Raw genomic sequence first — 24,895 nt, 5'->3', positions numbered from 1 at the left:
CCTCTTTACTCAAATGGCAAAGTATTTCACAAAGATCAGAAACAAATTTGGTAACTTTTTTACTAAAAGAAATTCAAGGCATATTTAAGGTAGCTGTTTTTCACATACAACTCCATGAAGTGTGTTTTTACTTTCACACTAGTTTGGGGGGACCACTTCAATTAGAGTTTTAAAATGGGAATACAATTTGTATTTTGTGAAATGCATCTAGAAAAATTTGAAGCCATATTGATGTGCCACCTGCATGAAGGAAATGTGAATAGGGTTGGAAGATTGATTTCCCTCCCATTGGCTTGGTTTCCCCACTGAGTTCCAATGATCTTTGTTTGAAACTAGAAATTATCCATTCCATACATTTTTTTGTCATTTTGATTTATTTCAGCTCGTTTACAATAACAATAATAATGATAACTGTCCACGTCATTTTTATTACTAAGCACTTGGTAAGCACCCAACAAATATGATTGATTATTATTGTTATTATTATTGTTACTTTGATATTTAGTAAGTGCCTACTTTGTTCCAAGCACTGTACTAATGGCTGGGGCAGATAAAAAATAATCAGTTTGGGCACAGTCTGACATGAGTGCCGAACCAAGGTGGCTTGGTAGAAAGAGCTCAGGCCTGTGAGTCAGTGCTGTGGGTTGTAATTCCAGCTCTGCCACTTAACTGCTGTGTGACCTTGGGCTTGTCATTTAATTTCTCTGGGCCTCAGTTCCCTGACCTGCAGAATGGGGATTCAGTCAATTCCTGTGTTCCCTCTTACTTAAAATGTGAATCTCAGGTGGGACCTGATTCTCTGATATCTACCTCAGTGCTGAGTACAGTGCTTGGCACATAGTAAGCCCTTAACATACACCACAATTACTAAAATCACTGTCCTTCCATAATTGATCCATATACTAAAACCACTGCCCTTCCGTAATTGGTCCATAGGGGTTGATGGATTTTGTGAGAGTTTTGTTTTTCTCTTGAACTTTGGTTAATAAATAAACCAAGTGAGTAGAACCCAGACATTTTGGAATATCTGCTGCAGCTAAGGTGTTTCTCACCTCCCCCAGTGTCCTTTGGGTCTTTATTCTAGGCCAAATTGTTTGATTTGATTAGGCATTTTTGATCATAATAGAGAATAGTTTGCTATATGAACTTCTCATTTTCCTCCTGTTGCCCATATGAAATGCTTCACGTAAAAAAAACCACCCCTATTTCCAGTGTCTTCATAGAAAAGGTGACTAATGTTAGGTGTTTGACTGTGATTAATAATATCCGATTAGATTTATTTTCTGCAAGTTGTTAAATTTTATCACACAGGTACAGGTCTGTTCCCCAGTCAGAGGAGGACTAGGCCTTGTTTCTTTGTTCTCTGAAGCCTGACAAATTTTTCCTGTTCAGCTGATGATGCATTTTTGCAGGTTGCTTTTTCTAAGCTTTCATTTATTCAGTAGTGTTTATTCATTCATTCATTCATTCAATAGTATTATTGAGCGCTTACTATGTGCAGAGCACTGTACTAAGCGCTTGGAATGAACAAGTCGGCAACAGATAGAGACGGTCGCTGCCGTTTGATGGGCTTACAGTCTAATCGGGGGAGACGGACAGACAAGAACAATGGCAATAAATAGAGTCAAGGGGAAGAACATCTCGTAAAAACAATGGCAACTAAATAGAATCGAGGCGATGTACATTTCATTAACAAAATAAATAGGGTAATAAATATATACAGTTGAGCAGACGAGTACAGTGCTGAGGGATGGGAAGGGAGAGGGGGAGGAGCAGAGGGAAATGGGGGAAAAGAGGGTTAAGCTGCAGAGAGGTGAAGGGGGGTGGCAGAGGAGTAAAGGGAGAAGGGGAGCTCAGTCTGGTAAGGCCTCTTGGAGGAGGTGAGTTTTAAGTAGGGTTTTGAAGAGGGGAAGAGAATCAGTTTGGCGGAAGTGAGGAGGGAGGGCGTTCCAGGATCGCGGGAGGACGTGGCCCAGGGGTCGACGGCGGGATAGGCGAGACCGAAGGACGGTGAGGAGGTGGGCGGCGGAGCGTGCGGGGTGGCGGTAGAAAGAGAGAAGGGAGGAGAAGTAGGAAGGGGCAAGGTGATGGAGAGCCTCGAAGCCTAGAGTGAGGAGTTTTTGTTTGGAGCGGAGGTTGATAGGCAACCACTGGAGTTGTTTAAGAAGGGGAGTGACATGCCCAGATGGTTTCTGCAGGAAGATGAGCCGGGCAGCGGAGTGAAGAATAGAATGGAGCGGGGCGAGAGAGGGGAAGGGAGGTCAGAGAGAAGGCTGACACAGTAGTCTAGCCGGGATATAACGAGAGCCCGTAGCAGTAAGGTAGCCGTTTGGGTGGTGAGGAAAGGGCGGCTCTTGGCGATATTGTAGAGGTGAAACCCGGCAGGTCTCGGTAACGGATAGGATGTGTGGGGTGAACGAGAGAGATGAGTCAAGGATGACACCGAGATTGCGGGCCTGAGAGACGGGAAGGATGGTCGTGCCATCCACGGTGATAGGGAAGTCTGGGAGAGGACCGGGTTTGGGAGGGAAGATGAGGAGCTCAGTCTTGCTCATGTTGAGTTTTAGGTGGCGGGCCGACATCCAGGTGGAGACGTCCCGGAGGCAGGAGGAGATGCGAGCCTGAAGGGAGGGGGAGAGGACAGGGGCGGTGCTTACTATGTGCAGAGCACTGTACTAAGCGCTTGGAATGAACAAATCGGCAACAGAGACAGTCCCTGCCCAATAACAGGCTTACAGTCTAAGTGGGGGAGACAGACAGACAAAAACAATAGCAATAAATAGAATCAAGGGGATGTACATCTCATTAACAAAATTAATAGGCTAATAAAATATATATACAATTGAGCGGACGAGCACAGTGCTGAGAGGAGGGGGAGAGGGGGAAGAGCAGAGGGCAAGGGGGGAAAAGAGGGCTTAGCTGAGGGGAGGGGAGGGAGGTAGAGGTAAAGGGGCAGCAGAGAGAACAGAGGGAAAAGGGGGAGCTCAGTCTGGGAAGGCCTCTTGGAGGAGGTGAGCTCTCAGTAGGGCTTTGAAGAGGGGAAGAGAATTAGTTTGGCAGAGGTGAGGAGGGAGGGCATTCCAGGACAGCAGGAGGATGTGGCCCAGGGGTCGACGGCAGGATAGGCGAGAACGGGGGACAGTGAGGAGGTGGATGGCAGAGGAGCGGAGCGTGCAGGGTGGGCAGTAGAAAGAGAGAAGGGAGCAAAGGTAGGGAACAAGGAGATGGAGAGCCTTGAAGCCTAGAGTGAGAAGTTTTTGTTGCGTGCGGAGGTTGACAGGCAACCACTGGAGGTTTTTAAGAAGGGGAGTGACATGCCCAGAGCGTTTCTGCAGGAAACAGCAGCAGAAGATCCTGCAGCAGATCCCGGTGGACCCCCTCACTGTAAAATATCTTGGTTTTTGTACTTCTGTTATATTTTACAAGTAGTACGTTTTGGTCTTTGAATGTGGTTGTCATCTCAAAATTTGGGTATCTGTTTTAAATCATAGAATCATAGAATTACAAATCACAGGAGGAGAAGCAGCGTGGCTCAGTGGAAAGAGCACGGGCTTTGGAGTCAGGGCTCATGAGTTCGAATCCCAGCTCTGCCACTTGTTGGCTGTGTGACTGAGGGCAAGTCACTTAACTTCTCTGTGCCTCAGTTCCCTCATCTGTAAAATGGGGATTAAGACTGTGAGCCCCACGTGGGACAACCTGATTCCCCTATGTCTACCCCAGCGCTAGAACAGTGCTCGGCACATAGTAAGCGCTTAACAAATACCAACATTATTATTATTATTATTACAGGCTACCTCATCACTTGGGTAACCTGTATATTTATCCAAACCTGCCTCATCTCAGCTGGAGTCCTACTTTTATTGTATTAATAGAATTAAATCTCATTAAACTCTACCCAGTGGAAATACATTTGCCATGTACAATCGCCCCAGGATCAGGCTTTCACTCCAAGACCTGACTGAGTAATGTGAAAATGGGTTCCCCTAAATGGAGCTTCCAAAAAAGGTGGATTGCCTGGAATTGAGGTGTCTGACTCCTGTGGCAATATGTTGCTGAGGGCAGGGAATTGTAGGGGATCATGTGCATTAGAATTTGACGGGAGCCACTTGAGAGCACCTACCTGAAGAGAGCTTTTTGGTTTAGGGGCTTTACAAAGATCCCCTAGACATATGGTGCTCCCCTGGTGTTTGGTTTACTCTATGTAAAGAGGTAACTATCTCCACTGCCCTTAATCTGAAACAAATTTGTTCCAGTTGATTACATCTCTGGCCTTAAACAGGGTATGAATAGGCTCATCCTTTAGGCCCATCCTTTCTTAGGCAGCTCTCTTCCCTGAGGGTTAGTGTCCTAGTTTTTCAAAGCTTATCAGATAACTTGAATCTTACATAAAGTATCTGTATTACTGAGATACTATGAACATTTAGTTGTGCACCCTCTCCTTCAAGGGGCGGCTTAATGATACAAAAACTTCTTTAGTTTGAATTCAGTAGAAGCATTTATTCTATTCAGGTAACCTTCTGGCTCGCCTTTTTAAAGTATTCTACTGTAGAGAATATTCTCTTTTCTAATTCCTAGCCTAATTCACTTAATTTAGTTTTCCTTCTTTGTCAATTAAAAACGTTCACTCTCCTCTCCTCTGTGCCCAGTGTAGCCCCTCAAATTTCACCCGTCACCAGGGTATTGATAAATTGATTTTAACTTCAATCTGTAACTGAGGGAAGCCATGGTGTCTCCTCATCAACTTCTGTTATTGCCCCAAAGAATGCAGTCTTGAGACGAACTCTGTAAACTGATCCTGGCAGTGTCTGATTTTGAATGATCCCCCTTTAGTGTATTTAGAACTTCCTACCAACTGTGCTTCAGTTTGGTTAATCTTTATTTACCTGAGGTTTTCTAAACTTCTTGTTAAAACAGGCTGTAACAATCAGTCTCAAGTTCACTAAAGAGTTGGCTTTCCCCATTCTTGAACCTAAGACTTAAGGAGGACCCCTGTTTATTTAAGCTTTCTCTTGCTATACTTTAAAAAAAAGAAAAAGGATTCCAGTTGGGTCTGGATTTGGTATCTTTCATCCCTCCACCTTGTTGTCCCAGATTCACTCAGAATCTCATTTTCCTTTTTTTTTTTTTTTTTTTGGCAAGGTCTTGCCCTCCAGTATTCCTTTTGTACACAGTGATAAAAGATCATCTCTTTTTGTGGATGGTATGCAAATGAGGCATTCCCCTTGTTTCTGAGTAGAACTTGATACTTCCCAAATGAATTCGATGCTATGTGAAGATCTGAAAGGATATTCTTCTGTGTGAAGAAATCCAGTGAATTCTGACAAGGAGTATTGGAATGAATTGCAGTTTTCATTCTGGAGCTGTTATTCTGCTCTCTTATATTTAACTATCGTCTCTATGCAGATGACACACAGATCTACATCTCTGCCCCTGTCCTCTCCCCCTCCCTTCAGGCTCGTATCTCCTCCTGCCTCCAAGACGTCTCTGCCTGGATGTCTGCCCGCCACCCAAAGCTCAACATGGCCAAAACTGAGCTCCTCATCTTCCCTCCCAAACCCTGTCCTCTTCCTGACTTTCTCACCTTTATAATATCGCCAAGATCTGCCCTTTCCTCTCCACCCAAATGGCTATCTTACTGTTACAGGCTCTTATAATATCCCGGCTGGATTATTGTGTCAGCCTGCTCTCTGATCTCCCTTCCTCCTGTCTCTCCTTGCTCCAGTCTATTCTTCACTCCGCTGCTCAGCTCATCTTCCTGCAGAAACGCTCTGGGCATGTCACTCCCCTTCTTAAAAACCTCCAGTGGTTGCCGATAAACCTCCACACGAAGCAAAAACTTCTCACTCCAAGCTTCCAGGTCTCCATCACCTTGCCCCCTCGTACCTCTCCTCCCCTCTCTCTTCCTACTGCCCACCCCGCACTCTCCGCTCCTCTGCCTCCCACCTCCTCACCGTCCCCCGTTCTCGCCTATCCCGCTGTCGACCCCTGGGCCGCAGTCCTGGAATGCCCTACCTCCTCACCTCCGCCAAACTGATTCTCTTCCCCTCTTCAAAACCCTACTTAGAGCTCACCTCCTCCAAGAGGCCTTCCCAGACTGAGCTTCCCCTTTTCCCTCTGCTCCCTCTGCTTCCCCTCTATCCCCCCTCCCCTTACCTCCCCTCAGCTAAGCCCTATTTTCCCCCCTTTCCCTCTGCTCCTCCCCCTCTCCCTACCCCTCCCTCAACACTGTGTTTGTTCGCTCAATTGTATATATTTTCATTACCCTATTTATTTTGTTAATGAGGTGTACATCACCTTGATTCTATTTGTTGCTGTTGTTCTAATGAGACTTTCATCCCCTTGATTCTATTTATTGTTATTGTTTTTGTCTGTCTCTCTTCCCCGATTACACTGTAAGCCCGTCAAGGGGCAGGGACTGTCTCTATCTGTTGCCGATTTGTACATTCCAAGCGCTTAGTACAGTGCTCTGCACCTAGTAAGCACTCAATGAATACTATTGAATGAATGACTATTTGGGGAATTCAGGTTTTATTCAATCTCTTATTTTAATGTTTCTTATTCTTACTGGAGACAGCAAAACTTGTTCAGCTGAATCTCATCTTGGCTTATATCTATGAGAATATTTTGTATTTATTTCTCTGATAGCATGCCTTGGTACTCCTTGGAGTAAGGGAGCTTAGCAAGGCACTAACTAATGTAGATTCTGTGTTTTCATTAACAATTTAAAGCACTATATGCCTGCTAGCTGCACTAGCTGCAAAGCAAAATGCAAACCAAGGGGGAAAACACGGGTTTCAGGAAAGCAAATATTCACTGCCCTTGTGCCAGTGGGAAGAAATGTTTTTGTGGTTGTTGCTTCCTTGATGCTTTTTGCAAAATGAAAGCCCTTTGACAGTTTCTGAAAACCAAGTAGTTTAGTTACCATTCAGATGGTTATCTTCCTTTGGGTTTTTTGTTTGGGAACTTGATTGTAGTAGTCCTGCCTAACCTAATGTTGATGTCATTATAAACACAGAACATTTTCCCTTGAAATAAATAGCAATTCCTTAGATATTGGCTATTTACTGAACGTTGCCATGCTCCATGCTCAAGGTTTATATATTGTTTATATTTATATATATATATACTATATATATATATACAATATATACAATTAATACAACTTCTATCAAAGTTAAAATAATCATGCTCCGTATTTATTGAATGCCATTTATGAGCAGATCATTTTAGCACTCAGTAAATAAGCACAATATTTGGGGCAGACAATAAAAGGAAAAAGTCACTCTTCTCTGCATAGTCCAGTTTTGATTCTTATCCTTGTGCTGCGGGCCAGAAATGGTCACTTCTGCCTTACATGGGTTCAGCCCACGTAAACTTGGATTTACTTATATAAAAGTCTGCCTCCCCCTCTAGACTATGAGCTCATTATGGGCAGGAATCTGTGTGTTTATTGTTATATTGTACCTCCCAAACGTTTAGCACAGTGCTGTGCACACAGTTACTGCTCTATAAATATGATTGACTGATTGATTAACTGATAAAATCTTTGCACCTGCTTCATCCCTGTCTGCCTGCTCATTGCAGTCTGTGCACTACTGGATGAAGGAATACAGGTGGCACCGTGCAAACTACTAGCTGTAATCCATTCCTTCCTGCCAGTCATAGGATTGATCTCGCCTATCATTCATAAGTAATTCAGGGAGGTAATTCTAGACAGGGCAAGGAAAAAATTAATTACTTGGGCAAATATGCAGGGTTTGGAAAATAGCAGTTACCTAATTCCTTTTAGGTAAACTGAATTAAAAGACTGCTTAAAATATACATTTGGAGTCCTTAGCTGAAACCCTTGTTTGAACCCTTGGTCCACCTCTACTATTGTTCATCATCCTGTTTTATGCCACAACACCCTGCTATCTTGATTCACTCTTCTTCATTGGCTAGGTTTTGGATTTATTACCTACGAGGACGAGCAATCAGTGGACCAGGCTGTGGACATGCATTTTCACGACATCATGGGCAAAAAAGTGTGTAGTTGTAATTTTATTTTACCTTCTATCAAAACCAATCGTAAGCACAAGTTGAGTTGGGGCTTTTCTCTTAAGGAAGAGCTTAGCAGTTTCGACAGTAGCTGAAAGGTTATTTTTTAGAGCATAACGCTTTTAAATTAGGAACCCAGGTAGGTTTTCAGGAAATGAGTACACATAGTTACGTATCTCAGAGAAAATAGCTCAGTGTAAACAAGGTGGCGGTTGTGTATATCTCCCAAATCCTCACCCATACCGAATTTTGGACTACCTTTTGGATGACCATTTGGAATGCTTTAATTGAGTACTAACAACTGGGAGTGAGAGTGTGGGAGTGTGTGGAAAAAACTAAGAATTTAATTTCAGGATGTGTGAAAATCACTCCCAGTGAAATCTCCTGAGTTGGCCAACGTTTGGTTTGCAGGTAGCACCCCTCCAGTTGCATATTACCGTATTCAAATTACATTCTTCTGACCCGATACTGAATAGAGGGGTTCATCTGACTACCGCAATTTCTCACTTTAAAGCAAAATTGAATTATGAAACATCATGAAGGTTTGGTGGAGTTTTGGAGGCATTGGTTTGTTATTGGACTTTTTTGGTTGGGTTTTTTGGGTTTTTTTTGGAGGGTGGGAAGTTGGGTTTCTCTTTTGTTTCATATTTGTTTTCAGTTAAGTCACGTAGCTATTAAACTGGGGGGAGAATACACAAACTTTATGTAATATTTGACTGCATTTTACACTTAAGTGACCTCTAGCTGTTTCATCTCTTTACTGTGCACCACAAGGGAGGAACGGAAGAATTGAGCCAGAAAAAGCTAAAACAGGTCTAAGTTCCAAGTCAGGAAGTCAGCATAGCTTTTATTTTGCCCGTCTATAATAATAATAATGATACTGTGTTAAGCGATTACTATGTGCCAACCACTGTTCTAAGTGCTTGGGGGGTATAGGTTGTCCCACCTGGGGCTCACAGACTTAATCCCCATTTTACAGATGAGGGAACTGAGGTACAAGGAAGTTAAGCGACTTGTCCAAAGTCACACAGTTGACAGGTGGTGGAGCTGGGATTAGAACCCATGACCTCTGACTCTCAAGCCTGGGCTCTTTCCACTGAGCCACGCTGCTTCTCTGTGTCAATTTTGGTGAAGCAAATTTTAACATGACTTTCTTGGAGAAATTGCAGTTAGTGAAGGCTACCTATGGAATTTGAATGTGAAAAAAATTACTTTCTTGTTAAACTATTAGCAGTAAAGCAATTGTTTTCACATTCAAATTCCATAGTGAAGTGGATCATTTCAGGAACAGAGTCCCAAATTTTCCAGTTTTTCATCTTGCCATAACCCTATAATGCAAACTTTTTCCCACTTTGGTCAAAAGACTCCTTTGTCTACTTTTTTCACAGAAGTGACAAAACTGGAATGTAACTATTTTAGAAGTTACTATGTGAATTACCTCTCCTCCCCAAAGGGATGTGTTAATCAGATGAATATGCTTTTAACCGTTTTGAATGGAGGTGATGAGGTATTTGTTGCATTAACAATGCAAAGGCACTGAACTTTGTAAAGCAGGAAAAAAATGTGTATTGTAGTGGCATTAATTGAATCGTTTCAGTTTAAAATTAGCATTCATCCATTTATTCAGTCAGTCGTATTTATTGGGGGCTTACTATGGGCAGAGTACTGTATTAAGCGCTTAGGAGAGTACAGAACCACAACCAACAGACACATTCCCTGTCCACAACGAGCTTACAGTTTAGAGAAGGGGAGACAGACATCAGCACAAATAAAATTACAGGTATGTACATAAGTGATATGGGGCTCAGGGGGGTGAAGAACAGACTCACTGTGTGCCAAGCACTGTACTAAGCACTGGAGGGAGGAACAAGGTCACCACGTCCCTCATGGGGCTCAGAGTCTAAGGGGGAGCAGGGGGCTGAACCCCCATTTTCCAGATGGGAAACTGAGGCCCAGCGAGGTTACCTGAGGTCACACAGGTGCTCTGCTCTTTCCACTGAGCCCCCAAGTTCCATTTACGGACAGGGAAACTAAGGCTGAGAGAGGGTGAGTGAGCCACCCGAGGTCACACACGTTCTGGGCAATTTCCACTGGCCCACATCGCCCCTCATCCCCATTCTACAGAAGGGGAAACTGAGGCCCAGAGAGGGTGAGTGAGTCATCCGAGGTCACATAGGTCCTCTTCTCATTCCACTGAGCAACACTCCACCTTACCCCCATTTTGGAAAGGGCAGGGGAGTCACCTGAGGTGACAGAGGTCCTATGTTCTCGCCACTGTTCCTCAATGACCCTCAGCCCCATTTTACAGATGGGGAAACCTGAGGCACTGAGAGGGTGAAGGAGTCTTCGGAGGTCACACGGGTCCTCTTGCCCTTCCCACCGCACCACACTGCCCCTTAGCCCCAATTTACAGGTGGGGAAACTGAGGCTCAGAGAAGGTGAGTGAGTCTCCTGAGGTCACACAGGCCCTGCGCCCCGTTTTCCCTCCTAACTTCCGGCCACCTCACCAAGCAGAAGACCACATTATTAGTTTGATGACAAGTTCATGAGAGTCTGTGTTCATTATGGTAAGGCACTGTAACGTGGTATTTAACAATTATAACCTAGAAAGGTGTTGTCTTTATGCAGAGGGACAAATGATTTGATAAATTTGGCAGCAGTTAATTTAGACATAATATTCCAAACGTCCTTCAGTTAATAACAGTGACCTGGTTAGGTGCAGAAACAAACATTACTGAAAGAACTCTGTTAGATTAATTCATTTGGCGTGTGGAATATATATCTAAAAATTAGCAAATCAGTTGCTGAGGCATCATGCTCTGATTAGAAATTCAGTACACGCCTACGAATTCTTGGGTGCATGTAGTTGAAACCTGACCATTTGTGTGGTTGGGATACCATCTCTTCATCCTATCATGAGTTTTTGACTGTAAAAAATGGTAGCTTCCCCAGTTGGCATTTGAAGTGTAAGGACGAAGAAGCTACACACATAGCCTCTTCCTACCGAAAGATGAAATCATATCGCAGTAATTTTTTTGGCTTTTGAATGTGGGATCCATATTCCCATAACAAGAGTGCGTGGTGGCTTATAAATTTGAGTTCTTGGAAAATTTCTCTGGTTTTCTAGTAGCAGAACCCTCAGGTCACGGAGATTTTTGGTATTCTTTACGAAGAAAGTCCCTGAAGCATTAGCAGAATGGAAGTGGTGGGGAATGAAAACTTTTTGTCCCCTGCTGGTTCTTCTTTGACCTCTGACATGAATAAAATTTAATGTAGAGCAGGAAGAATTTGCAATACAGCAATCTCACTTCCCCTCCCATTACTAAGTTTTATTTAAATAAAAAAAATATTTGAGCTACAAAGAGGACTGAGAATTTTTTTTTTTTTCACTGAGAAAGAAGAAAATTAGGATGGTGTTTTTACGAGAGTAGTAAAGAAAACAGCTGTTTTTATTTTAAACGTGGAGCCTAGTGAAAATAGATTATAGACATTTATCATCTCCAAGCTATCAATTAAAAATAAAGTGTTGGGAGTTACAAAACATTTAAGGAAGTGTGGTCATTTAACACAGGATGAATATTTGCATGCTGTGCAAATTTGCATAACGATGCATTTTTATTTCATACTAACTTATTCTCTTTTTTATATATAAGATTTTCTTACCATAATCCAATTCCCATGCCGTTATTTTGAGTTCAAATTCTTTATGAGTAAGCCGGGGAGGTAAGTCTATATCTTCCTCTGGAAATTTTTCATAAATATTTACATAAAAGCCAAATACGTGTTTCTTAGGTCTGAGCAGGTCTGAAATTGTAAGCAGTCCAGGGAGGAGAGATTTAATATTAATTTTGCATATACACCACTCTACTAAAACATGGAGGTTGTGCTTTGTTCTTTATTACACTGTCTGTTGTCATACCCAAGCTGTTTCATCCAATCCCCATTTTGGCAGAATCGGAGATGTCCCTGTCACTGATCGTTTAAAGCTTTCAGGTGACGCCCGTGCTAATGTGGCAAACTTGGAAGCATTATTTTAAAATGTTGGATGATTTAATTTAAAAAAACAAAACCCACCACACACACCTGGACTTCCTCATTAAATTTTGAGGGGAATTACCGAAGGACGTGATGTTTTTGCTTTAAATTTTTTAAAAAAGCAAATGACATAAGGAATTGAAATCACTGAGGGTATTTTTTTTTTAAGTTTTAAATACAGACTTTCATGTACAGCCTTACAAAACATGTAATGCCTGAGAAACTTCCCCCCCTCCCCCCCCCCCACACACACATTCAACAGGTCTGGAATTTACTGTTGCCAAAATGTTCAGGATTAAATCATAATGTCTTTAGTGTAACTAGAGGTGAATCAGAAGGATAGGAAGGTGTCTTCAGCCGAAGGTTCTCTCCTTACTGGGTTATCTGTTTGTTTAGGTTGAGGCCAAACGGGCAGAACCTCGAGAGAGCAAAAGCCGTGGCCCAGGATATGCAGGCTTCAGCCAGTGGGGAAGCAGGATAATGCCCAATGCTGCCAATGGATGGACAGGTCAACCCCTCCCCAGCTGGCATCAGGGTTATGTCCCTCAAGGTAATCCCTCCTTGCTGAAAGACATTTCTGCGGTTTTTGCATAGCTCCTCAATCCATTTGCAAATAGGCTCTGACTCTTTCAAGACACTGTAAAAGAAAATTTGCTCATCTCAGGAAGACTTGTGTTTGCTTCACTACAAGAGTTTCCTTTCCCATAGAGAAGCCCAATGCTGCGGTTAAATTAACCTCAACTCGTGCTTCATGAGAAGACAATTTAGATTACTGCCATTTTTGGATGTCTTAGGATAATGAAATTTCATGAGCATTTAAAATGAAGGATAACCTTAAATACAGATAAGCAAGTCACTCTTTGTTAGCTGTATTCCTTGAAACTGTTTTTCTGCTTTAGTAATCCATGTGTTATGGATTACTGCTTGTCCGTTTATTGATTTGGTCAAAATCAAGGTAGAGAGAAAGACCAAAACTGTCTGCAGTCCCGGGAGACCCATGGGGCCTGACCTAAATTCTGGGTGAGGGTAGCTGAAATGTATATGCATGTGTGATACTTTCAGGCCTCCACTAGAGTGGTAGAGCCACCATGGTTGCTGAAGGCTAGAAAGCTATCTAACAAAACCCAGACTGTAGGGGGTTTTTAGCTGCTTAATGAGAAATATTCCTTCAGCGCTGCCTCCCGAGCAGCTAAAGCTGTGGTCAACATACCTGTTCCCTTTTCCAGAATTCTGGAAAAAGATTTGACATGCTCTGAAGGATTGTAAGAGGGAAACCTCAATTGTGTATGTGTTTCATACACCGTTTTCAAAAGAAATCTCTAAATTTGCTGAGAGGAAGCCATAATGTCTCTTTGTATTCCATTCTTGAAGTAACCCAACTAAACAGGATAATTCTAGCCAGGAATCTTGGTCCTGCCCCTAGTCCTCTGCACGCTCCAAGTTACTTCAACATTTTTCCAGGACTTAGAAGCTCTCCTCCCATGTCCCCGCATTTAATTTTGAGTAGTTGTCCTAAAAAAAGATTTTTTCAAAGCCTGTTGTCCCAGGAGGAGGAAGAGACTGACTTTTTTTACATGAATAAGTTCCCATGGATGATACATTTGCCCCATAATAGAATGGAGAATTTCTTGAGTTATTAAAGAATTTAGTGTCTACCAACTCGGTTGAATTGTACTCTCCCAGGCACTTGGTACAGTGTTCTGCACACAGGAACCGTTCAGTAAATACGATCGAGTGGTCGGTCGATTGACTGATTATTAAAGCTGCAGCCGAGGTTACTCAAAGAATGCTAATAGTCTATGTGAACGCCAAAGCTGTAACTGTGGTGAAAACCAACCAACTCACTTTACACGTAGATCTTATAGAATTCAATAGGAGATCTCACGTTCTCTGCTCCAATGTCCCTCGAAACACTGAGTTAGAAACCAGATACCTGGTAGGAAGCCCATTTGGAGACTGTTAGTACCTTAGTGTGGCTGTGAATAAGTAGTTTATACTAGGATTCTCAATTAAACTTGGATATAATTGGGATTGTGCCTAAAAATAACTACTTCTGATATTAACAGAAGATAAATGGAAACAGTTTCTGAATTGCACAGTTATGTTTTCCAAAGCCTGCTGCTTGTTGGACTGAGCACATTTAATAAAATGCCCAACTGTTCTCTTCTGTTTGGTAGTTTCAGGAATGTGGGTGCCAGCAGGACAGGCGATTGGTAAGTTAACCAACAGGCGATTGGTAAGTAAACCACTGATTTGAAAGCCTTCAACTTTCCCAGCTGATGTGCCCAGCCATTTGGTGAATGGAATGCCTGCACGAGAAGCCTCTGGATGTCATCCTTTAAACCGGGATAGGAAGTTGGTTGTGGTGACCATTCAGCATTTAATCTCGCAGAGGAAGAAGATGGGCAAGATGAGGAAGATTTATGCTCTCATTGTAATGCTAGATCAGCAAATACCCCAATTATTATTATTACTGTCAAAGAGTCTATAGCTTTCCTGATTAACTAAGAACACACAGAGGATAAAACCGTGACACTGAAGGAATTCTTTGCCTAGTGTGATATGGATAGTCTGGACTGGGTTTTATCAACCTCACATACCCCAGTAGGTGTATCACCAGCAATGTCTTCTTCTGCAATCACAAACAGTAACTATGTATATAGGAAATTGTCCCCAAGACTGTGGAATTCAATGGTATGAGTTTGGTATTTGAGGGTAAAAATAAATTTGATTTAACTTAGACTTTGCTTCCCCAGATCCAGGAACAAATGCAAGTGTCGGAATTTGATTATATATATTCTTTCTCATTATTTCTGGGTTTGTGTTTTTTTAGGTGGCTATGGACCACCTCCTCTCGGAAGAGGAGCCCCACCTCCTCCTCCAGCTTTTGCTTCATACATAGTGTCTACACCACCTGGTGGATTTCCTCCTACCCAGGGATTCCCTCAGGGATATAGCAACCCTCCTCATTTTAGTAAGTTTTTTCATGGGTTAGAACAATGGGGAGGTGGTGGAAGCAAGGAAGGGCTTCTTGGATTCTGGGCAGTTTTCTTTTGAATTAACAAGCCAGTTGAGGACAGGATTGTTATTGATCTCATTGCATTGTATCTATCTCAGGGCTAAGCACAGTGCTTGGCACATAGTAAAAATAATAATAATGTTGGCATTTGTTAAGCGCTTACTATGTGCAGAGCACTGTTCTAAGCGCAGGAGTAGATACAGGGTCATCAGGTTGTCCTACGTGAGGCTCACAGTTAATCCCCATTTTACAGATGAGGTAACTGAGGCACAGAGAAGTTAAGTGACTTGCCCACAGTCACACAGCTAACAAGTGGCAGATCTGGATTCGAACCCATAACCTCTGACTCCCAAGCCCGGGCTCTTTCCACCGAGTCATGCAGCATTTAACATACCACAGTTACCATTATTAATAATGTTGTTGTGATTACTATACATTGGAAGTTTGTTTGAGTGTTCCTTGAATACACGTCGTGTCTAAATACATAGCAGTAGAAATAGAGTGCATTAAGAGGAAGAGCCTCCCCTCTGGCCCCTAGCGGGAGCACGGTTGTTCTCAGCTGGTATAAACAGTAGAATGTTCAGAGATCTTGTGGAGTCACTCGTCAAGAGAACTGTCTTGGGACCAGAGGAGAAGTGGGAAAATAGACAGTATTTAGACTAAGGAACTTCTGTGATTCAGGAAAGGAAACTTTAGCGAAGTGAAGTATCTGTGGGTTGAAGTCCTGGGTGCACCGAGCCTAGACCTCACATCACAATGCCACAGATAGCTGGTCACTGTTTTGTTTAGCCACACAATTTGAAAATCCTACAGATATTCTTTTGCTCTCGCAGGTTATGGCTATGGACCTCCACCACCTCCACCAGATCAGTTTGGCCCTCCTGGAGTGCCTCCTCCACCTGCAACTCCTGGCATAACAGCACTTGCTTTTCCATCCCCTCCCCCCCCCCCCCCCACCTCCCCCACCTCCCCCACCACCAGCATCATCATCTCAGTCAACTCAAGACTTGAGCAAAGCCCCAACAGTCCAGCCAGATTTCCCTTACAGCCAATTTGGTAAGTAGTTGTCTGGGCTATCTGTGTCTGGGCTATTGTTTATTTCTTTCCAAAAGGGAGTTTGGGACTATGTGATATGCATGCACACGGGTTTGTATCCTAATACAAGTTCGGAGTTTGGGAATGTCGGATGCTCAGCAGGAGCAGGGCCAAAGTCTTTTGGTAGTCTTTTGTTCTGTATAGCACTCTTACCTCAAAACTGTAAGGTGGTGCTGTTCCCTAGTTCAACCTATCCACACAGTAGAACAGTGTAACTTAGCTAGAAGGCTGCCTTCCCTCTCCCCACACTAGACTTTCAAATGACCAGGGAGCAGCTTCACACGCCTTTGGTAGTTTTGTTTATCAGCCCCCAGAATTGCCCACCTCCAGTTACCTTCCTCTGAAGATGCCGTTGTGGAGATCCTCCAAATCTCTAGAAATGAAAGAATTAAAAAGGAGAAAGTGACAGGGAAGGATTCCCAATGATAAAATTAATGGTTCATTTGCAATTGTGGTGTATTAGCCTTCCTTAAGGCACTTGAAATGGAGGGTGGCATATTCCCTACCAAGTTTTTAGGTTGTTGTCAAACTGGGGAAAACATATTTCTCTATTGGAATGTGTATATCTGGAAGAACTTTTATTTTTCTGTTATTTGGGGTGAGCAAAGCAGTACAGACTCTTGTCTGTATCTACTATCAATCTATTTAGACAGAGCCACAGGAACTGGAATGTCAGTCAGTTGTTGTATTTATTGAGTCCGTTCTGTGCACAGAGCACTGTACTAAGTGCTTGGGAGAGTAAAATGCAACAACAAACAGACACATTCCCTGTTTACAATGAGCTTACAGTATAAAGGGGGAGACAAGACATTAATATTTATAAATAAATAGTAACACATAATAACCAAATTATTATTAATAATTATTATTACTATTATTATTGTATTTGTTAAGCGCTTATTATGTGCCAGGCACTGTACTAAGCACTGGGGTGCATGCAAGAAAATTGGGTTGGACACGGTCCCTATCCTACATAGGGCTCAGTCTCAATCCCCATTTTACAGATGAGGTAACTGAAGCCCAGAGGAGTGAAGTGGCTTGCCCAAGGTCACACAGCAGGCAAGTGGTGGAGCCTGGATGAGAACCCATGACTTTCTGACTTTCTCAAGGCCCGTGCTCTGTCCACTAGATAGTAGTGCTTTTTATGTACATATGTACCTAAGTGCTTTGGGGCTGGGAGGGGGAATAAATAAAGGGAGCAAGTCATGGTGATGAAGAAGGGGTGGGAGATGAGGAAAGGAGGGCTTATTCAGGGAAGGCCTCTTGGAGGAGATGTGCCTTCAGTAAGACTTTGAAGGTGGAGAGAGTAATTGTCTGTCTGATCTGGGGAGGGAAGTTGGGCCAGGCCAGGGGCAGGACGTGGGTAAGAGGTCGGCAGTAAGACAGATGAGAATGAGGTACATCGAGAAGGTTAGCTTTAGGGGAGCAAAGTATGCAGATTGGGGTGTAGTAGGAGAGTAGCAAGGTGAGGTAGGAGCGGGCAAGGTGATTGAGTATGTTAAAGCTAACTGTGGGAAGTTTCTATTTGCTAAGGAGATAATAATAATAATAATGTTGGTATTTGTTAAGCGCTTACTATGTGCCGAGCACTGTTCTAAGCGCTGGGGTAGACATAGGGGAATCAGGTTGTCCCACGTGGGGCTCACAGTTTTCATCCCCATTTTACAGATGAGGGAACTGAGGCACAGAGAGGTTAAGTGACTTGCCCACAGTCAAACAGCCGACAAGTGGCAGAGCTGGGATTCAAACTCATGAGCCCTGACTCCAAAGCCCATGCTCTTTCCACTGAGCCACGGGGATGGGCAACCACTGGAGTTTCTTGAGGAGCGGGGAAACATGGTCTGAACATTTTTGGAGAAAAATGATCCGGGCAGCAGAATGAAGCGTAGCCTGGAGTGGGGAGAGACAGGAGCCTGGAAAGTCAGCAAGAACACCGATTCAGTAATCAAGGTGGGCCAGGATATGAGGAAGGATAGGAATGAGGGAAGCCTGTATTGTGGGAGGTTTTTAACTATCAATAACTTTTGCCATCTGTCTTTTTTTTTTCTTTTTTTCCTCCTCCCATATTACCAGAGTCCATTGGTGCTTGGTAATCTGGAAATGTAGAGGTTTCAGCCTACTGAAATCCAATGAGCTCAAAGAGGAATGCCCAAGTAGCCCACCCTAGTTCATTCCAAGTTTCTCATTTTTTAGGGGACAGTGCTGTTTTTGGTTTTTAGTGGTATTTGTTAAGCACTTAACTCTGTGCCAGTCACTGTACTAAGCACTGAGGGAGAGTCAAGATAATCAGGTTGGATATAGTCCCTGTCCCTCTTTGGGCTCAGTCCTAATCCCGATTTTACAGATGAGGGAGCTGAGGCACAGAGAAGTTAAGTCACTTGCCCAAGGTCACACAGCATGCATTCATTCATTCTTTCAATCAATCATATTTATTGAGCGTATACTGTGTGCACAGAACTGTTCTAAGCTCTTGGGAGAGTAGAGTTCAACAATAAACAGTCACACTCCCTGCCCACAGCAAGTTTACAGTCTAGAGGGGACAGCAGACAAGTGGTGGAGCCCAGGATTAGAACCCAAGTCCTTTTGACTTCTTGCCCATTCTCCATCCAGTAGGCCACATTGCTTCTTTCAATCCACTTCAACTGATACACTGATACAACTGAAAGCTGAAAGATCAACTGGGATTAAGCTGCCCAAGGGATTGTAACCCCATGTAACTGTAGAAACAGGGCAAACAGCTGAGGGAAAAAAACAAAACCTGATGGACATCATTTTGACTTAAATTTTCCGTTTCACAGATGATTTCCCAGAAGCCTGATACCGTTGTCTTATTTCCACCCTAGCACATAGCACAGTGCTTGACACACAGTAAATTTTTAGAAAATAGTATAACTGGTATTAAAGTCCCTTTAATATTAGCACTTTTTCTACCCCAATCTTCAAAGATGGTAAATGTTTGGGATTCTATGCATGGAGTTTGCAAGATAGGCTGCCGGCTTGCTATCAAAAGATAGTTTAACGATATTATATATTTCCCCTTAAAAGCAAATGCCTGAGAAAAAAATAAATCTTTAAATCCAGTGACCCATACTGTGATTTTTGCAACTTTGTAAACATTTCTAACAGGTAAAGCCTTTGGTTTTTTACAACTAGTGAAAATGTGAAGTTTCTGGTAGCATAATCATAAATCTGGTACTTGTTTCTCCTTTCCCTTATTCCCTTACAAGTGTTGCTGTCTGATAGAAAAGTGGCATGGTTTAGTGGAAAGAGCTTGGGCTTGGGAGTCAGAGGTCTTGGGTTGAATCCCAGCTCCACCACTGGTCAGCTGCGAGACTTTGGGCAAGTCACTTAATTTCTCTGTGCCTCAGTCACCTCATCAGTAAAATGGGGATTAGTACTCTGAGCCCCACCTGGGACAAGCTGATAACCTTGCATCACCCCCAGTGCTTTGAACAGTGCTTGGCACATAGTAAATGCTTAACAAATACATTATTATTATTAATAAAGCTGCCTGCTGTTAGTCATCCTGGCTAGCTCATCTCTTCCTAGGACTTGACTACCTTTTCCCAAAACCTAGAGTTATTTACACTCTTATGGCCGGGCTGAGCAGTGATAAATCCTAGGAAAGTACAGTATATTTTTAATCAATATTCTGAAAGAGGGAAATGAACTTTTTTTATAAAGTCCCTTTTACCTTTGTTTTTGTTTAGGATTCAGGGTACAGGTTAGTTTGAAAATATGGTTTGAAAATGTTTCTTTCCCCCATTATTATTTATTTATATTAATTGTTATTATTAATAATAAAAATGGTGTTTGTTAAGTGCTTTGTTAAGTGCCAAGCACTTTCTAAACACTGGGATAGATACAAGGCAGTCAGGTTGTCCCACGTGGGGCTCAAAATCATAATCCCCATTTTACAGATGAAGTATAGTGAAGTTAAGCCCAAGATCACACAGCAGACCCAGTAGTAAGAAAACCCAAACACCAGAGTAGCAACAACTGTGATTTTCTAACAACTCTGCACCTGAGCCTTCCTTGACAAATTTATTGCGGTGACAAAATTTTATATCTGAGAAGCAGCCTGGCTCAGTGGAAAGAGCACGGGCTTGGGAGTCAGAGGTCATGGGTTCTAATCCCGGCTCTGCCACTTATCAGCTGTGGCTGTGTGACTGTGGGCAAGTCACTTAACTTCTCTGTGCCTCAGTTACCTCATCTGGAAAATGGCGATTAAGACTGTGAGCCCCACATGGGACAACCTAATGACCTTATATCTATCCAGCGCTTAGAACAGTGCTTGGCACACAGTAAGCACTTAACAAATACCACAGTTATTATTATTATATCTGTGCAGTTCCTTCTTTGATTAATATTAGGGATTTGGCAATTTATGAAAGCAGAAGCAGCATGGCCTAGTGGATAGGGCACGAGCCTGGGGAGTCCCGAAGGACCTGGGTTCCAATCTTGCCTCTGCCACTTCTCTGCTGTGTGGCCTTGGGCAAGTCATTTCACTTCTTTGGGCCTCAGTTCCCTCATCTGTAAAATTGGGATTAAGACTGTGATCCCTCTGTGGGTCAGGGACTGTGTCCAACTGGATTATCTTGTACCTACCCCAGCTCTTAGAACATAGAAAGCACTTAACAAATACACTATTATTATTGTTTTTATTATTACTAGAGTAGCAAATTGGGCACATACTAATGTTTCAAGGACGAAACAGGGAAAATCACCACCTATGGAGGAGAGGGAAAGTAGGGGCAAGAAAGGAAACATTGAATTTAAATATGCTGAAACCTTTGGTTTATCAGAATGTAGAATTCCATTCGGGTACAAGCTGGCCATGGACTCCTGAGCATTTTGGCTTGCCAACTCCTTTCTTTCATGGACTTCACCCTTTGGCATTAAGATTTAAATGTGTCCGCTGAAGTTTACATCTTCACACTATCACATCAACTGGATCTGAGTGCAGGGGTCCAGAATGCCGGCTCTATGCCGGTTTAGTCTTAACTGGAAATGTCATGGAAATTTAAGGAAATGGAATTGTGTGTGATTACCCAAGTGAACGCTATTTCAATATGGCAAGTCAGGCTCTTGGTGGGATTGTATTAAGGTAGGACCAGTTGGCTGTGGAATTCTAATTGCAAGAAATGTGCATTCTGGGTTTCATTTTGTACAATATTTTACTTTATAACTCATCAACAGTGGTGCAACATCAAAGGAGGTGGTAACCCAAGGGGAGGTTTCTTGAACAATTTATTGCATCCTGGAACGTGGGGTATCACCTGCTCCTTTGTAAGCAAGTGGTCCCTGATTCCAAGTTTATGTTCCTTTCTTGGCTTCCTTTCATCCTCAAAGAGAGAACTTCAAAATGCGACAGCTCTAGGGACAAGTCCCCTGACTTATCTTGGAACAGATAAAAGGAACAGAGGAACAGGTAGAAGAAGTTAAGCGGTATTTCCAGAACACCTGTAACTTCTGCAGCTTCGGAGGCTTTGTTAGAATTGAGAAGCATTTTAGCTGTTGCTGTCATGTTAGGAAAAGCAACTGTCAGCCTTCCGTGTAAAATTAATCCTAGTTTGAACAAAATTGCTGGACGGCAGGAGAAAATGGAGGGCGTTTTGATATCTCTGAGTCCTAGCTCCTGCTAGCTGATAGCATGAGAGTATCCGTGTGATTAATTTTGTGGCAATGCCAGAAAGTGGGCATTGCCGTCAACCCCGACAGTACCAGCTGCCATCATCATTCAGCCCACTTGATTTCTGGGACAATTTTTAGGGTACCCCTGCACCTGCCTATCCCTTCCCTCCCAACCAATTATCTTTGCCTCCTGAATTCAAACTCCAATAAAAATCACAAGTATTTGTAAGAGCAGCTATAGAAGTGAGTGAGAGGATTCCGGAAAGGATGGATCGGTTGCTTGGGCACGATGGGTTATCCAGAACTTGAGAGGTCAACCAGCCCAGCTTCCTGCCTTCAGGCAAAGCCCCAAATGCCCCACCTCTCCAGGCAAAACGCTGCCAGCACCTCTCCTTCAGTTAAAACCCAACCTGCATCACCGCTTCTCAGCCAGAAGAGAGATCTACCTGTTTTTTGCCACCTTCTGTGGAGATGCCACAACACCCCATAGGAGCCCGTTGTACGAACAGTTAGCCCTCCTCGCCAGACTCTCTACTAGTCTAACCTAAATCACTTGTGCTGCAGTGAAGACCCACTCCCCCAGCCCCCCGGCCCCTCCATCCCCCATTTCCTGCAGGAGCCAGGTCAGTTGAGTCCCAACAAGTTCCAAGGCTGAGATGGGCCAGGGTTCCGGTGAGAGCTGCCCAGCTTCAGAGCCTCAAAGGTGGAAGGGAAAGGCCACAGCAGTTTAGCCCAGGAATGTCTTTGGGGATGAAGCCAGGATTACAGAGCCTAGCCAGTGTGAGTTGTGAAACCTCTTGGGAAGCACCTGAGATATTTTTGAGCCAGTTTTCCTCCCTGGCGTGACTTTCTTTTGAGAAGGATGGCAGAGGATTGGCCATGTATTCCACTTCCCACATTGGTCTCTGTCCAGAAGACTGGTAGAGTGCTGGATAGCATGGCCCCTTCCTGGGGATGGAACTGAGCCTGCCCCTGTCCCAGGATGGGAAGGGAGAGGGGCCTTGGGCAGAAAATAGCACAGGGTGCCAGATCACCCCACTATGCCGCTTTCCATCAGCAGAAGCTGCTGCACTGCATTGAAACCTGCTAATTCAGCACTGTTGGATGGAGAATCCTAGTGCTGGAAAGGATTACATAGCCGTGATTCATTTATTTACATAAATAACTGTCTCTCCCCCTCTAGAATGTAAGCTCCCTGTGGGCAGAGACAGTGTCTGCCAACTCTGCTGCTCTGGACTCTCCCAAGCACTTAGTACAGTGCTGTGCACACAGGAAGCACTCAGTAAATGCACTCATTAATGGATTGATTGATTATTTTGTTCTCCTACATCCATCTCAAAATGTTAGAATGGTTGTGGATTTGCTAGTGTTCCTCAATCATATCATGGGTTAGTTCTCTATAAATAAAGCTTTTTAAAGTCTTCTTCCCTTTTCAGCAGGTTATGGTCAAGATTTGAGTGGCTTTGGACAGGGTTTCCCAGAACCCAGCCAACAACCCCCAACCTATGGAGGACCCTCGATGCCCGGATCAAGTGGTCCACTTGCAGGAGGAAGTGGTTTTGGACGAGGACAGAACCATAACGTACAAGGATTTCACCCTTATAGGCGTTAGCTCAACTTGAAATCTGCGACTTTTATCCACAACGGGGTATCTGGTACCAGCCAAAACTGGAAATTCATTCCAAACTTGTGAATTTGTGACAATTACATATACAAATGTGATAAATCATTTTGTTGGGGATTGGTTCTAGAGGCAGGAAGGAGCAAATAGTTTTAGGAGGCCAAGCTTTAGGTGTTTTGTTTGCAACTTTAAAGTCTGTTTCTCTAATCCTTCTGCACAAATAAAAAAGGCACTGGCTTAAACTACAGGGTTTAAGAAAAGTTCAGCTTTAACTCAAAGCTTTCTTTATTTTCTCTTTTTCTCTCTTTTGTAATATTTTTGAGGAATTTTACCTGAGCCTGTTGTATTCATACACTGTATACATTTATTGTGAAAGAAAAAAATGCACATTTATAGGTCATGAAAATTTTAAAGGTAATTTTTTCTAAAGGGTTGTTTTCGGCATTGGTGAAAGTGACAATTTTCACCCCTTCTCTTATCTTTTAGGATGGAGTTTATTGATTAAAAATTCTGAGCCTGAAGAAGAAATCTACTAAGTGTATTTTGCATTTGTCAATTAACTCTAATTGATTGCAACACGCAGTGCAGATGAGTTGATGTAGATGGTTACTTATGAAGCACGACATTTTGATTCAGGCTTCAGATTTATTCAAATCTAGTTGGCAAATTTAACTGATGGAGGGCTTGTTAATATATAAATTCCCTCGGGCAAAAGGTTTCTTCAGTGAATGTGCATTAAAGAGTAATCCTGTCTGTTTTGAATAAAGAGAAGTAAATTTGGGTTAAAACCAGAAACTTGTATTCCATTTATTTCTCTTGGATCTTATCAACTAAGTCTGTTGTATTCTCCCAAGAGGCTAGTCTAGTGCCCTACACAAAGTAATCACTCAGTAAGTACTATTTGTTCATCTATTAATTGACAGCCTCAACACATCAAATAATCCAACCTAATTGTTAAAACTACTAAGCACAAATAGGTACTAGCACGTGAGATTTACTGGTCTTCTCTCACATACATGGAAAGTTGACACATATTGAAAAGTGTACTCCCGCTGGGTAATTTCTTTATGAGCCACCACATTTTGCTAATCTATCATATCTAATCTAATATCTGACTTTAGGTGGCTACTATAGATTTAGGCTGGAAAGTGGCTCGGAAATTTCAGTCTCAAGCCTAAAAACCAAACTCCGGCTGTGTTTTCCACTTTCTTTTACCATCGCTGGAAAGGATTACATAGCCGTGATTCATTTATTTATATAAATAACTGTATTTATAGGATAAAGTAGTGATCATGATTCATGAGAGAGCTCTTATTTTAGCCTTGTTTAAGCCTCAGACTTAACTTGGAGATAGTTCACTGCTAGCCCAGGATTTCCTTTCCATTGGACCCTTTACTCACTGAGAGAGTCTATTCAAGAGAAGCGATTCTAGGCCTTTTCTGACAGATGGGGCC

General features: G+C 42.9%; 1 protein-coding gene and 1 long non-coding RNA gene across 2 annotated transcripts in view; both read left to right on the top strand.

Moving 5' to 3' along the window:
* The window catches only part of LOC114808743 (DAZ-associated protein 1-like), a gene marked incomplete at its 3' end in the record, with an annotated part of 34,126 nt that extends 18,098 nt beyond the window's left edge, over window positions 1-16,028 (top strand). The window contains 5 exon segments of the mRNA XM_029056570.1: window positions 7,942-8,024; window positions 12,469-12,622; window positions 14,250-14,285; window positions 14,906-15,046; window positions 15,925-16,028. Of these exon segments, the coding sequence (XP_028912403.1) occupies window positions 7,942-8,024; window positions 12,469-12,622; window positions 14,250-14,285; window positions 14,906-15,046; window positions 15,925-16,028 (518 nt within the window).
* A 27-nt stretch (window positions 16,029-16,055) lies between these two features.
* On the top strand, window positions 16,056-24,236 carry LOC120638185. Its single transcript, XR_005659703.1, has 2 exons — window positions 16,056-16,147; window positions 23,257-24,236. It is a non-coding gene; the product is annotated as an uncharacterized LOC120638185 (long non-coding RNA).
* The last annotated feature ends 659 nt before the right edge of the window (window positions 24,237-24,895 follow it).

Source organism: Ornithorhynchus anatinus, chromosome Y5, assembly GCF_004115215.2.
Source record: "Ornithorhynchus anatinus isolate Pmale09 chromosome Y5, mOrnAna1.pri.v4, whole genome shotgun sequence".
Lineage (NCBI taxonomy): Eukaryota > Metazoa > Chordata > Mammalia > Monotremata > Ornithorhynchidae > Ornithorhynchus > Ornithorhynchus anatinus.
The sequence above is the reverse complement of the archived record's forward strand: the minus strand, read 5'-3'. Positions and strand labels throughout refer to the sequence as shown.